At 43.7% G+C, this 13,911-nt stretch overlaps 1 protein-coding gene across 1 annotated transcript; it reads right to left on the bottom strand.

Annotated features, from left to right (window-relative positions):
* Positions 1-358: 358 nt before the first annotated feature.
* LOC139304656 (C-C chemokine receptor type 3-like) lies at positions 359-3,701 on the bottom strand. Its single transcript, XM_070928576.1, has 2 exons — positions 3,529-3,701; positions 359-1,217 (listed from the first exon to the last, which is right to left on the bottom strand). Exons 1-2 carry the CDS (start codon positions 3,699-3,701, stop codon positions 359-361), a joined length of 1,032 nt encoding a protein of 343 aa, XP_070784677.1.
* Positions 3,702-13,911: the final 10,210 nt, after the last annotated feature.

Consider the following 13,911-nt stretch of genomic DNA (forward strand, 5'->3'; position numbering starts at 1 on the left):
GTTTCTGTAGGGAACCATCTTTTCCAGTAGCTCAGCTAAACTTAGCTCTTCAGTGTACAATTACATGTGCCATGATGGCAAATAAAGAGGTGAAAGATGCTTCAATTTGGACTGTACGTTGACAGCTAACTTTAAAAACATGTTCTCAACGCTTTGTGAACTGTGGCATTAGCAACATAGCTAACCGGTATGTCTCAGCACATATTTGTTTCTTGGTTTGGTTTAATCCCGCTATAGGTGAAACTGTATCCATTCCTATTTGTATTTCATTGCTCTCCACCTCGACAATCCAAGAAGAATACAAACCCATGGTTTGATGAACACACGGCAGTCCTGAGAGACAAAAGGCCTCCCATTCCTAAAACTCATTTGGTGTACTTTTTGTGGACATATTGGTTCTGCTGTTTCTACTGACAGAAATATGCTTCTTTAACCCTGGGAAATGTTTCACCAGCAGCTGTCTGAAATAGTTCTGGAACTTTTTCCCAACGAATGTGTAGAAGATGGGACTGATGCAAAAGTAAATGTAAGCAATGTTACGAGTGACATGGAGAGCATAGCTCCTTTTGCGCGCTTCCTCGCAGGTAGTGGCTTCATCATGCATCAGCAGTGCAATGTTGAACGGGGTCCAGCACATAAAAAATAACAGGACAATGATGAATATTAACCTGACTGTCTTGAACTTGGTGACTATCTTGGAAGATATGACAGTGATAGCGATCCTAACGTAGCAGTAGATAATAACAGCCAGAGGAAAGATCAAGAAAAGCAAAAGCTGAAGGTAAAATCCAGATGTTCTCAGCTGCTCCACATTAACATTCGGTAAGTCACCAGGATACTCCTGACAGTACGTTTTGTTGTCAATAAAATCAATAAAAGAGGTGTGGAGAATCATCTGCTTGATGCACGCCAGGCCGCTGACCAGCCACACCACAGCGCAGGAGATTACCGCATAGCTTTGATTCCTCAATCGTGACGCGCTCAAGGAGTACACAACTGCAATGTGTCGGTCGAAGGTCAAAAGAGTCAGAAAGAGGACAGAACTGTAGAAGCCCAGGTAGTAGACGCTGCCAACAATCTTGCACATGACCTTGCCGAAGATCCAGTTGGAGAGCTGCATGTAGATTCCCATGAAGGGAAGGCTGCTCATGAAGATTAGGGAGGACACCACCAGGTTCAGCAACAAGATGTTGGTCACAGTGGTGAGCTTCTCAAACCTAGCGGATAGTAAACAGTTGTAGATGGAGAGAAAACAGAAATGCTTATGGGTCACGCAAGCATTTTTGACACCGCTGTTTCACGCTAACTTGTGGCGCTTTTAGTGGAATCCCTGCATCTCTGATTGGTTGGTGGCAGTGAGTAAATGTGCCGTTCTTTAGCTTAGTAAAGTGTGGCATAATTGTCTGTCCACAAAAAGCAGACCTTTCTGTCCCGTTTTGTTGTAGTGGCCGTGGAAAGCAAGCTAGCTTGTTGTCACTGACACTGCAAACTAATGTCATTTGATTTGGAGGACTTTTTTTTAATGCTACAGTATATCCCATCCCTTTTTCAAATGATGAATCATAATACAATTTCAATAAGTTATTTTTGGGACAGGAATGTCTCTATACGTTAAAAACCTGCTAAAGCTACAGTTGGCTAGAAAACAATGAGGCAAATGAATTAAAATACCTGCACACTGCAATTTGGTTCCCAGTTCTTTTAATATACATGGACATTATGTGTGGCTGACGACGTGAGAACATCTGTATACATAGATGAGATTTGTCACAAAGAAGAATTGGGAATGAGATAACAGTGTGCAGATTTTTTTTCATCTTCAACCAATAGATCTTTTTTGATACTACCACAAGGAGTCCCCAAAGTCACAAATGCAAAAATGCTTTAAAATGCCTTATGACTCCTGGAGGGTATCATTTTTATGCATTACTGTAATTGAGAAATGGTTTTGTTTTTTTTTTCCCATAAGGAAGATAATCACATATACTTCATACTGCAAATTTAAGGTCTGCAATGCCGACAAACAGGAAGGAAACATTCCCAGCTTTAGTGAATCATAAACTCCATTCTCAGAGGTTAATGCATCGAGGAAAAATAATGGTTCAAAAAGCAGCATGGAAGCAGTTTTGATTTTTGTTGATTGGCTTTTTAAAGGGGGGGGCACGCTTTGAGAATAAAGAAAATGAGGCCAGTTTAGAGCTACGAATGATACCATAGAAATTGGTCTTCGCTTTCCTTGAGCTTTCACCCTGTCAGCATGCAGCTGATGTAGCACCCCCCCCCCCCCATAATATATTGCATTATAAACACTTCTTTCAGGCCCAGGGAGAGTTTGCTGAGTTCATCTCTGACATTGTCATTTGTGTTTCCATGAACGCCAGAAATATTTTCACATTTGCTTGCTCACAAAGGGAGAGAGCAGCGGTGGAGACAAGGGTAGAGAAAGGAGAGTTGGTAGACAGTGACAGAGTGGAGGTAACTCTTAGGGATTTAGAGAGACAAACTTTACCTACTGAACAGCCACTGTGTTCCTCCCTCTATGGGTGCAAGAATAAGACACTTCATCTTATACTCTCTATACTCCCTGTGTGCCTTTTTTTTCTTCTTTTTTTTTTCTGACAACCTGGTGACATCTCCAGTCAAATCCACCGGTGCCCCAAATGGTCTAGAACTGAAAGCCTGTCATAGAGCCGCCTCCCAAATGTCAGAATCAAACCAGGCAAGTGGACTAAAATCTCTCTTTAGGTTTTTTTTTGTGGACAATATGGATAAAATACAAATGAAATCTTCCATATATGTATTTAATTTTATACTCAGTTTTAGCCACTAATGTCCTGCAATGAGGTTATAGTGTTCAGCTATGTTGAAAAGGCGTTGATTACATTGCATGGTTATTTATGGTGCTGTTGAATTGTATTACATTATACTGAGGGGTGTTTTCTGATATTTTGTCCACCCTATTCATTACGTGTGACGGCAGATATGGTGAGGCAATATGAAGAAATGTTACTGCTTGTAATATGATGCTTCACTGTTCCCCACAACCATGTCATTAAGTTACTGCTAACGTAAACCAAACATTTCCTACTGATGATGTGTCACATTAAAAGCAAGCTTTGAGCGGCGCAGGTGGCGACTGACTGATACATGACGTCGCTGTATGCGCTAACTGCTGAGACCGTTCAGTACTGCAAGCCCGACTCAACCGGGCTGCTGCTGATGTACCTGCTCTCGACACACTTCCCGTACGTACTCAATTGCAAGCCTTTCTTGTTGCATTTCTGACAAAGTAGCTGCACTTGTTACATTAAGGATTAGAACTAGTAAAATAAATAATTTATACTGTGGTTCACAGGTTATAGTAAATGTATGTATTCTAGAAGGTAAATCACTAAATGGCTTAAAATTGACCCACCGTAAGAACAAATGAGGGCCATGCAAAGCCAAAAATGTATTCTTTTTAGATGACCTCTGCAGTATATACCCAGTGTTTTCATCCAGGCTTAAAGTTTTTGTGGCTCCACTCACCGATGGATGATGACCAGGACCAGTCCGTTGCCAAAGACACTGAAGACAAACATAAAGTAATAGAGGGTGGATAGCTGGGCTCCCAGATTGTTGTCATCGTCCCTATAGCATGGCGTGGCCGATGTGAACTCTTCACTGTAATTACTGTAGTCATAATCATATGTAACTTCCATCTTCTTCTCAAATGTTTGCAGGAAAATCTGCCAGAAACAGAAATGCAGCCATGAAACATAACTTTCCCAGCTAATCAGTATGAATTTGAAATAATGGAGGGACCAATCCTTCAGAAATGCTTTAAGGTGTAGAGGAGCTATTAGTTCCGCACGTGAGCTCCTGCATGCAAATAAGGAAGAGAGAGCCGGACAACAGTGCCTTTAAATGAGACCCTCAGAGGGGCGTAGGAAATAAAGGCAGATGTTTGTGGGAATGAGGATCATGCTAAGCTGAGCTGTCTTACCGCCTGGCCAGCTGAGAAGTTTCTGCCTGTTGTCTGACTCTGAAGGCCACAGCTGTCTGACTTACAGTGAGTTCAAGTCAGCCAGCCAGGGGAGGGAAGTACCACAGAAGTGTGTGTGCGTGTGTATGTGTGTGTGAGTGAGTGAGTATTAGGGGGAGGGATTAGCTGAGAGCACAACATACTGTAGCAACACACCCTCTGAATTATGGTCTCCTCCCTGGACTGTTCAGTTGAGATTCTAAAGCGTGTGTGTTCATCACATGTTAACATGACATTGAAATCACATCTGATATTGGAATAGTAATAATATATAGCTGAGAAATAGAGAAGTCGAGGCCGTGAAGTAAGCAACTACAGACTACAAATGATCGAGCAAGGTTTGATAAAGACAAGACCAAGTGGGTCCCAGACAAAGTTGTGTGACCTGTGGGAACTCTGTAGACTGCTGAAGAGACTCTGCTAACATGAGTATCATAAAAGCTCTGCAGTGCACCTGGAATTAGTTTCTTCATATAGTTTGCGCTTGCCGTAATCAGGCGTTCAGACCGAAAATGGCGTTTAGAAAGCAATGCCAGGGGCTGCGTTGTAACTTCTTTGTAACTACGTGACGTCACATTTCAACATGGATGCCTGTGGAACTAGACGAGCCGGTGCATCACTTCAAACGCCTCTACGACGCCTTCCATGAGAGACCACAGGGACAGCCACGTGATTCTGAACTCATGGAGAGAGACCGCCACCACATTTAATAGATAAAAACAGATACATTCTTGCTCAGAAACAACAGGCTGTAGTGCAATTTGTGCAGCCATTTTGGTTTATGACGCTCTTCCACTTGTTTTTTACTTGTTTTGGAGAATACTGCAACGGATTGCCGGTTAAGCATATACAATCTCAAAGCTCATGCGACATCTGCAGAGGCCTGCTGGTCATGCAGTGGTCTCATTGAAATGAATAGTGATGGGAATTCCGGTTCTTTTTAGTGAGCCGGATCATTTGGCTCAGCTCACCAAGAAGAGCCGGCTCTTTCGACTCCCAAACGGCTCTTCATTTTACCACTTATACCTTTTATAATCCAGCCAAATTTAACGCTGTTTTGACTTATGATTTGTATGTGTACACATATATCACTTAAATTATTCAAAAGTAAAAATTACATTTTATTGATATTAGAAAATTGTTTTCATTGCATTTACAGACCCTTGTAACTCTGAAACCACCCAATGAATGCTTGTAGAACCACTCTGCTACACAAAGCAGATAGAAACACCTATAAAAACTTAGAAATTAAAAATAAAGGACAGCTATTGACATTTTCAATTTTTATTTAAACACACATCCCTAACAAAATAGCAGGGCTTTATTTTAGTATTAACAAAAGAAAAAAAAAACAGCAACAGCTGACTTTAAAACTTTGCTGAGCCTAAAAATAACAAGTACAATATACTGTATATGTGTATATATATATAAGTAAAGTACTGAAAAAGTAAAGTGAAGTAAAAAATAATCATAAATAAATATAAATAAATAATAAAAATAAATATATTGCAATGTGCAAATTGCAAAACAGCAGCATCCAACAGTTTTAGGTGTCTCTATGAACTAACCACCATCAACTATCTAACTAACTGTTATAATTTTTTTCAGTTCAGATTGGCATTGAGGAAGACCAAGTGCCTCAGTTTAGAGGGGCTGATCCAGTTTCTTCTCGCCGTTATTATCTGCCATGCATGTGACATTCAGTCATTGACTGCATGGAGAACCCGTGGCGCGGAGATCGTTGTATAATTCTGCCTTGTATTACTTTACAAAAAAAAAAAACGGCTCGGTCGCGGACGGGAGCCGGCTCCCATCGTTCACTTAAAAGAGCCGGCTCTTTGAACCGGCTCGTTCGCGACCGACACATCATTAGAAATGAAGCAGGGAGCTGATTTTTTTTAACATACATTTATAATGTCAGCCTGAAAACAACATAACAGCCTAAAAGGTTGAGGTTATTTAACTGTAGTGTAGCAGCCACGTAGCAAGGGCTCCACGCTGTCACCTGACAAAAATCATCAATATTGGACAATTCTGCAGAACCCCAAACAATGTGCAATGACAATGACAACCTATTATTTTTTTCCTTATTTTCTGTCATATATATATATAATGTTGCAATGTTGGATATTCATACTAAATGTTGCCAAAGTTGCCAAATAATGAGGTGAACGTATGTAAAAGTAATCCCTGTGAGCCAAAAGCTCAGGCTTCAGACTGCTCTGAACGCTCCTTTTCAGTTTTTTCAACCGCCGGGTCTATCTGATGTCAGATGGGCACCGATGTCCTTATATGGTATCTCTGCTCCAGGCACAGACCAGATGTTTAGGTTTACAGTTTGCCTGCCAGAACTTTGCTGGCCAATCAGAAGAAAGTGGGCTTTTAGGGAGGGAGGACCTCAAATGGCTTGTTTCACACAGAGGGTGAACCGAGGGGCTGCATGAAGGGCCAGTCGAAGATGAACCAGGACTTTTTTGAGCTGTGAATCACGCAAAGTTAATCTAGTGGAATCACAACATGAAAATATAGAGCTGGAAATGAGCATAATAGGTCCCCTTTAAGGTCGGGAAAGATTGTAGTTATGGCTTGGTTAAAGTTAAAGTTGCAAGTCCGTGACGGGACCATCCACACCTCCACAGTCTTACTTTCTGCTTTGCTACATAAATCAGAATCAGAATCAGAAACTGTTTATTGCCAAGTAACATACATTACAAGGAATTTGCTGCGGTCTGAAGGTGCTATTGTTTTGATAACAAATAAGTAGAATATAAAAGCTAAAATAAGAATAAGAATAAAAATAAAAATAAGATAAGATAAATAACAACAGTGCAGTGACCAGAATAAAGTAAAGTGTCCAGATAAAGTGTCCAGTAGGGGGTGAGTGCGTTAATGTAACGCAGTGGGGACAGGGGTGATGTACGTTAATATAACGTATAGCTTGTGTTTGTGTTCTGGGGGGGGGGGGGGTCAGTGAGAGTTTGTCAGGTTGACTACAGAGGGGAAGAAACTGTTTTTGTGCGGGAGGTTTTGGTCCTGATGGACCGCAGCCTCCTGCCAGAGGGGAGGGGGTCGAACAGATGGTGTCCGGGGTGGGAGGGGTCGGCAGCGATCTTCCCTGCTCTCCTCAGGGTCCTGGAGGAGTACAGGTCCTGAAGATATGGGAGGTTGCAGCCGATCACCCTCTCTGCAGAGCGGATGATACGCTGCAGTCTGTGTCTGTCCTTGGTGGAGGCAGCAGCGTACCAGACGGTGATGGAGGAGGTGAGGATGGACTCTATGATGGCGGTGTAGAAGTGAACCAGCATTTTTTGTGGCAGGTTAAACTTCCTCAGCTGCCTCAGGAAGTACATCCTCTGTTGGGCTTTCTTGATGAGGGAGCTGATGTTCAGCTCCCACCGGAGGTCCTGGCTGATGATGGAGCCCAGGAAACGGAAGGACTCCACAGTGTCCACTGGAGAGTCACACAGGGTGATGGGGGCGGGTGGGGCTGCGCTCTTCCTAAAGTCAACAACCATCTCCACTGTCTTTGAAGCGTTAAGCTCTAGGTTGTTGCTGTTGCACCAGGTCACCAGGTGGTCAATCTCCCACCTGTAGGCAGACTCATCCTCTCCAGAGATGAGTCCGATGAGGGTGGTGTCGTCCGCGAACTTCAGGAGCTTGACGGACTAGTGACTGGAGGTGCAGCTGTTGGTGTACAGGGAGAAGAGTAGAGGAGAAAGAACGCAGCCTTGAGGGGAGCCGGTGCTGATCGTCCGCGAGTCTGAGACGTGTTTCCCCAGCTTCACGTGCTGCTTCCTGTCAGACAGGAAATCTGTGATCCACCTGCAGGTGGGGTCAGGCACGTTCAGCTGGGAGAGCTTGTCCTGAAGAAGAGCCGGGACGATGGTGTTGAAGGCAGAGCTGAAGTCCACAAACAGGATCCTGGCATAGGATCCTGCAGAGTCCAGGTGCTGGAGGATGAAGTGTAGAGCCAGGTTGACGGCGTCGTCTACAGACCTGTTGGCTCTGTAGGCGAACTGCAGGGGGTCCAGCAGAGAGTCTGTGATGGATTTGAGGTGGGACAGGACCAGGCGTTCAAATGATTTCATGACCACAGAGGTCAGGGCGACGGGTCTGTAGTCATTTAATCCTGTGGGCCCTGGTTTTTTGGGGACGGGGATGATGGTGGAGGCCTTGAAGCAGGCTGGCACGTGGCATGTCTCCAGTGAGGTGTTGAAGATGTCCGTGAACACCGGAGACAGCTGATCGGCGCAGCGCTTCAGGCAGGATGGGGAGATGGAGTCTGGTCCAGCAGCTTTACGCGGGTTTTGTCTCTTGAAGACTCTGTTCACATCTCTTTCAAGGACAGACAGAGGTGTCGATGCTGGAGGAGTGGGGGGCGCTGTGGGGGGCAGCTGTGGTGGTAGGAGGTGTGAGAGTTCAGCCCCAGGTGTGATGAGGGGGTTGGGGCTGTTGGGCTGGAGCTGGTGGGTGATGGTGTGGGGGATGGTGTCAGGACTGTCCCATTGTCTTTCAAAGCGACAGTAGAAGTCGTTGAGGCTGTTGGCGAGGCGTCGGTCGTTAGCAGAGTTGAGGGCTCTTGGCTTGTAGATGGTGATCTGCCTGAGCCCCCTCCACACAGAAGCAGAGTCGTTGGAGGAGAACTGGTCTTGTAGTCTCTCTGAGTACAGTCGTTTAGCTTCCCTCACCGCCTTGCTAAACTTGTACTTGGCTTCCTTAAACTCTGCTCTGTTGCCACTCTTAAACACCTCTTCCTTTTCCAACCTCAGCTGTCGCAGTCTTGCTGTGAACCAGGGTTTGTCGTTGTTGTAACTCACCCTGGTCCGAGTTGGTACGCAGCAGTCCTCACAGAAGCTGATATATGAAGTCACAGCCTCTGTGTACTCATCCAGACTGTTGGTAGCAGTCCTGAAAACATCCCAGTCAGTACAGTCCAAACACGCCTTCAGGTCCTCTGCAGCTTCACTGGTCCACTTCTTCGAAGTTCTCACAACAGGCTTAGAAAGTTTTAATTTCTGCCTGTATGCAGGAATCAGGTGGACCATGTCGTGGTCAGAGTGTCCCAGTGCAGCGCGGGTGACGGCGTGAAAAGCGTTACTGACTGTGGTGTAACAGTGATCCAGAGTGTTCCCCTCCCTGGTGGGGCATTTAATAAACTGTTTGTATTTTGGGAGTTCGTGTCTGAGATTACCTTTGTTAAAGTCGCCGAGGACAATAACTAAGGAGTCCGGGTTGGTCCGCTCCGTTTCCAGTATCTGATCGGCGAGTGCGCGCTGTGCGTCCTGCACGTTGGCCTCCGGTGGAATGTAAACACCGACCAGAATGAATGAAGCGAACTCACGGGGGGAGTAGTAAGGTTTACAGTTTATGAAAAAAGTTTCCAGGGAAGGAGAGCAATGCCGTCGCATCACTGTCACGTCGTTACACCAGCTGCTGTTGATGTAGAAACAAATACCTCCACCCTTTGTTTTGCCGGAGAGGTGCGCGTCGCGGACCGCTCGGAGAAGCTGGAATCCGTCCAGCTGCAGCGCCGCGTCGGGAGTTCTTTCCCCCAGCCATGTCTCCGTGAAGCACAAAACAGCAGATGAATAAAAGTCCTTGTTTCTCCTCATCAGCAGCTGGAGTTCGTCCATCTTATTCCCCAGTGAGCGCACGTTAGAGAGAAATATTCCGGGTAGCGATGTGCGTTGTCCTCGCCGGCGAAGACGCACGAGCGCACCGGCACGTTTCCCTCTACGTCGACGTAGAGCTGCAAAGGTGAGAGCACCTTTGACCAGAATGTCCCATAAAACAGTTAAAGGTGTAAGAAATAAAATAAAGGGCACATTACTTCCTGCATTGGTACTAAACATTGGAAGCAGACATAAGGTGAAGAGCGAAACATGGACATAAATCATGGGGATACAGGGCAAGAAAGGCTATAGATAGTGGTAGCCTAGAAATATTATATGAATATACATTATATATACATTAATACAATGTCAAATACACTTATTTGCAGTATTTTAATCCATGTTAAAGTCTGTGTGCATTTGTGACATGTATTTATTTTTTGCTGAAGCATGAAATTCATCACAGACTACATACTGGATGGATGATACTCTCTCTAGGTCTCAAGCTGCATTCATGAGAGACAAATATTAAAGAGGTTTTAGCTTGAACTAAAAGCCTGTTTGTATGTGGTATAGTACGGTCTATAGAAAGAAAAGTACTGCTCTGTATAATACTGGTGTCCCCAATATAATCCTGTATGTATCCTGTATGTAAAATGTATTAAAACACAAACACATTATACATGTTAAGTATTCACTGCATTAAACTTGAACCTCTTTTCTTAACAATATCTTTTGTTACACTTTTAGTAATTTATACTTTTTTTTGGCATCCTCACTGAATATGGTTTACTCTTTATATGGTATCAGTATGATATCGTGGGGAATGTTTGATTTATTGCAGTCAGACACTTTTCCACGGATGATGTCACTGGTGATAAACCACTAAAAACACCCAGGTCGGTAAATGTCACACCCACAGTGACATTATACCACGTGGGTATTTGGTTAGACCCACGCTGCACTCTTGCACTCAGGTTTTCCCCTGTGGGATGGTTTTATGTCATATCATGTCCGCATCTGCACTGTGTCTTTTAAAAAATAAAAAATAAATGTATGATAGCTTGTGTATGATGGTATAATGATATCCTTTAGCCTCACTTGTTCACTAGCTCACATCCCCCTTCTACTAAAATAGAGTTACTGGAAGAAATGAGACACAGAGCATTCTGCAGTTAAATGTGCTAATGAGTCAGTCATAGTCACTTTACAGAAGGGAGGGCAGGCAGGTCATGGGCCTAAAGTGAATACTTTTGTGATGCTGAAGACAATCCTTTTCGAATAAAAAGTGTGTGTGTGTGGGGGGGGGGGGGGACTTGCTAAGAAAGTCAAAACCAAACCTGACAGTGAAAGACAGTCCTGTAGACACAGATATTGTTCCAAGTAAATGACAGTATCAACATTGTCTGTCAATTCCACTAACGGTCGCTGTGAGTTTTGACTGTTTTTTTTTTCCATAACCACAACATATATAGAGATAGCCAACGCTAGCTTAGACCCCCCGCCCCCTTCGCTCTAGAATGCGGGATGAACACAGCAGTAAGTGTGCAGGAGATGCTGATGACTTGGCAGGTGTTGAAATGACTTGAAAAGTGGAAGCTGGCTAAACGTTGAATGCTGTAAATTGGGCAGCACACAACAGGGCTGCACAGGTCTATGACATGCTCCAGTCAGTACGGTGGGCGACAGCAAAAACATGGGATGTGCCTGCATTTTACGTATTTTTACTTACTGCTTACTAATTCATGGCTGCCACCAAATTTCACCCAGTGGGACAATAAATACAGATCTGATTCCAATGACTTTCACATAGCAGTGTTTGTCTTCTTCAGGAACTTGCATAAGAGAGTCGCAGGAAGCCATCTTTTTCTTTAGAAAAAAATTCAAGAAATTCATGAGTGTCTTTCCTGTATGTTGAACTTACTATGGCACACCAGAAAAAAACTGAAAATCAAGTACATTAAATCTCTAATAAAGGCTGTGGAAATAAATTAAATTACTTGTACTATGATTCTTTCCATTACAAATTCAGCATAATATACATAGTTTTCATAGTCTTTCTCATCACCTGTTGACCTGTTTTTCCTTTTAGCAGAAATAGTCAGTTTGTTGGGGACTATTTTCAGAGGCGTATTAATCCACATTTGGTGCTCTGGTGAGTATTTGGCGCAGCAGGACGGTGTGTGTGTGGGGCTGAGTCAAAATGCAGTGTGTGTGTTTGTGGTAATCAAGGAACATTTCACCCAGCGCAAACAGTGCGGCTCACTGATGTGTTTAACAACAAGAAAGAGGAAGAAAGATACATCAGGCTGTGATGCACACACACAATGCTTGTCAGTAGCTTCATTCACTGCCGGGTTGAGTCTTTTCACGGGATATGTTGACAAGAATGAAAACGCTGAAGCTTTATTTTGTTATTGCTGTTTTTGTCATCCGGCCACTTGCCACGTCAGATCACAATGACTCATGGACAGACATTTCGAGTTGTCCAAACAAAGTTTTTTCCCAAATGCGTAACAGAAATCGGTTCTTGTAACCATCTTTGGAAACAAGGTGGAATTGTTGTCTTCCGGTCTTTGAGAATCCGTCTTTTTGGCGAGCAGTGTTCCCATCATCAAAGCTGACTGTGTGTCAGAGGGAAGTGATTAGTGTCCTCCGTGGATCCGAAAATCATTTCTGCGGGGAAGGATAGTTTGTTTATATAAATTGGAAAAACAGGTTGAAGATATTAAATAAATCTAGCATTGGACAACCCACCCCCCTTCCAAAAAAAAAAATGTAACTGGATCTGTGACAAAAAACGAAAATGCAGAGGGATCAAATCGGAACTTTATGTAGAACTTTAAACTGTATTAATCTCTGCCAAGCGTTTACACAACAAACAGATTCATTCGTAATGCAAGCAATTGGTAGCAGCCCTATATGGGTAATTTTAGAAGGCTATGACAAACACCCTCCTTTGACATTTAGGGTGGCGGACTCAGTGACCTCAATACAAAGCAGGAAACCAGGAACATTTGGTAGAAAGTGGTTCCAATGAAAACTGTTCAGAGTGTGGGCACTGTTTCTGGACCAATGTTGCTGTTGAATTAAAAAAATTTTTTTTTGCATATAGTATTTCAATGCTGTGAGCACCACAAATAAAAGTCTATAAAAGTATGTGCCATTCATGGGTTTGTTGTGTTCGACCCCATTTGGTGCAGGTGAGGAAAAATCAGTGTCATCTCTCAGATGTGTTGTTAGCCGGGCGCGACCAATTTGGAAATGCAAACTAGTCTGGAACTGCTCAGTTCATCTTTCCAAGGGGCGTTATTGACGGGCGCGGACCAAAACGCCTTCGAGCTTCAAGCAATCAGAGCGACGAAACTTGTGAAACGTACCTGTGGGCTGCTAGGCTAGGTGGCTAGTCCCGACGTCCAATTCACACGGCGTCTAGTTCAACAGATTACAAGGACGTTTGCCGTGGCATGATTCAGAAGCCAACACTTGCCATTTGTACGTCACGCGAACTACCGACTGGTTCGTTTAATACTGGCGCGATGGCGGATTCATAACGTTCCACGTCAGCCATCTTGGTTGTCTTATTTTTTGATTGGCCCGACCTGAATCAGGCTAGATGGAAATCTGCCATCTAGCCTGATTCGGTGGGGGGGGCAGACGTATCTGCCAGAGCCAAATAAAACATGAGGTCACAGATTCGTCTGGTTCCCAGGCTAGGCGTTCACACTTCTGTGAAAAAAGCCTGTAGAAACAGTTTTATTGACAGTTATTGCACAATATACCACATGCATAATGACAAAGAACATCTTTTGTTATTTTGGCTCTGAACACCGCCGCAGTGGATTTGAAATTGAACTATTAGTAGGTGCTTTCAGTGCAGAGGGGACTTGGAACCGTGCAGCAATTACAACCATTTTTATACATTAGCCACACTTTTCAGGGCACATAAAGTAATTAGACAAATTAACATAATATTAAATAAAGTCCTGATATTTAATACTTGATTGCAAAGCCTTTGCAGTCAATGACTGCTTGAAGTCTAGAACCCACAGACATCACCAGATGCCGGGTTTCTTCCCTGATGATGGTCTACCAGGCCTCTGTTGCAGCTGTCTTCACTTCTTGCTCGTCTCAGGGGCCTTTTGCCTTCAAGTAATGAAGAAATGCATTCTTTATGGGATTCAGGCCAGGTGACTGACTCGGCCATTCAAGAACACTCCACTTGAAGTATTTTGGCAGTATTTTTCAGTGTGAAGGGCCGTCCAATTAGATTTG

The sequence above is a fragment of the Enoplosus armatus genome, chromosome 21 (assembly GCF_043641665.1).
Source record: "Enoplosus armatus isolate fEnoArm2 chromosome 21, fEnoArm2.hap1, whole genome shotgun sequence".
In the NCBI taxonomy this organism is placed as follows: Eukaryota; Metazoa; Chordata; class Actinopteri; order Centrarchiformes; family Enoplosidae; genus Enoplosus; species Enoplosus armatus.

Excerpts from the sequence above, each read along its gene's own strand:
- LOC139304656 (XM_070928576.1), bottom strand. The coding sequence starts at position 3,701 with ATGGAAGTTACATATGATTATGACTACAGTAATTACAGTGAAGAGTTC. Across the intron at positions 1,218-3,528 it reads GTCCTGGTCATCATCCATCG|GTTTGAGAAGCTCACCACTG; the intron begins GTGAGTGGAGCC and ends ACTATCCGCTAG.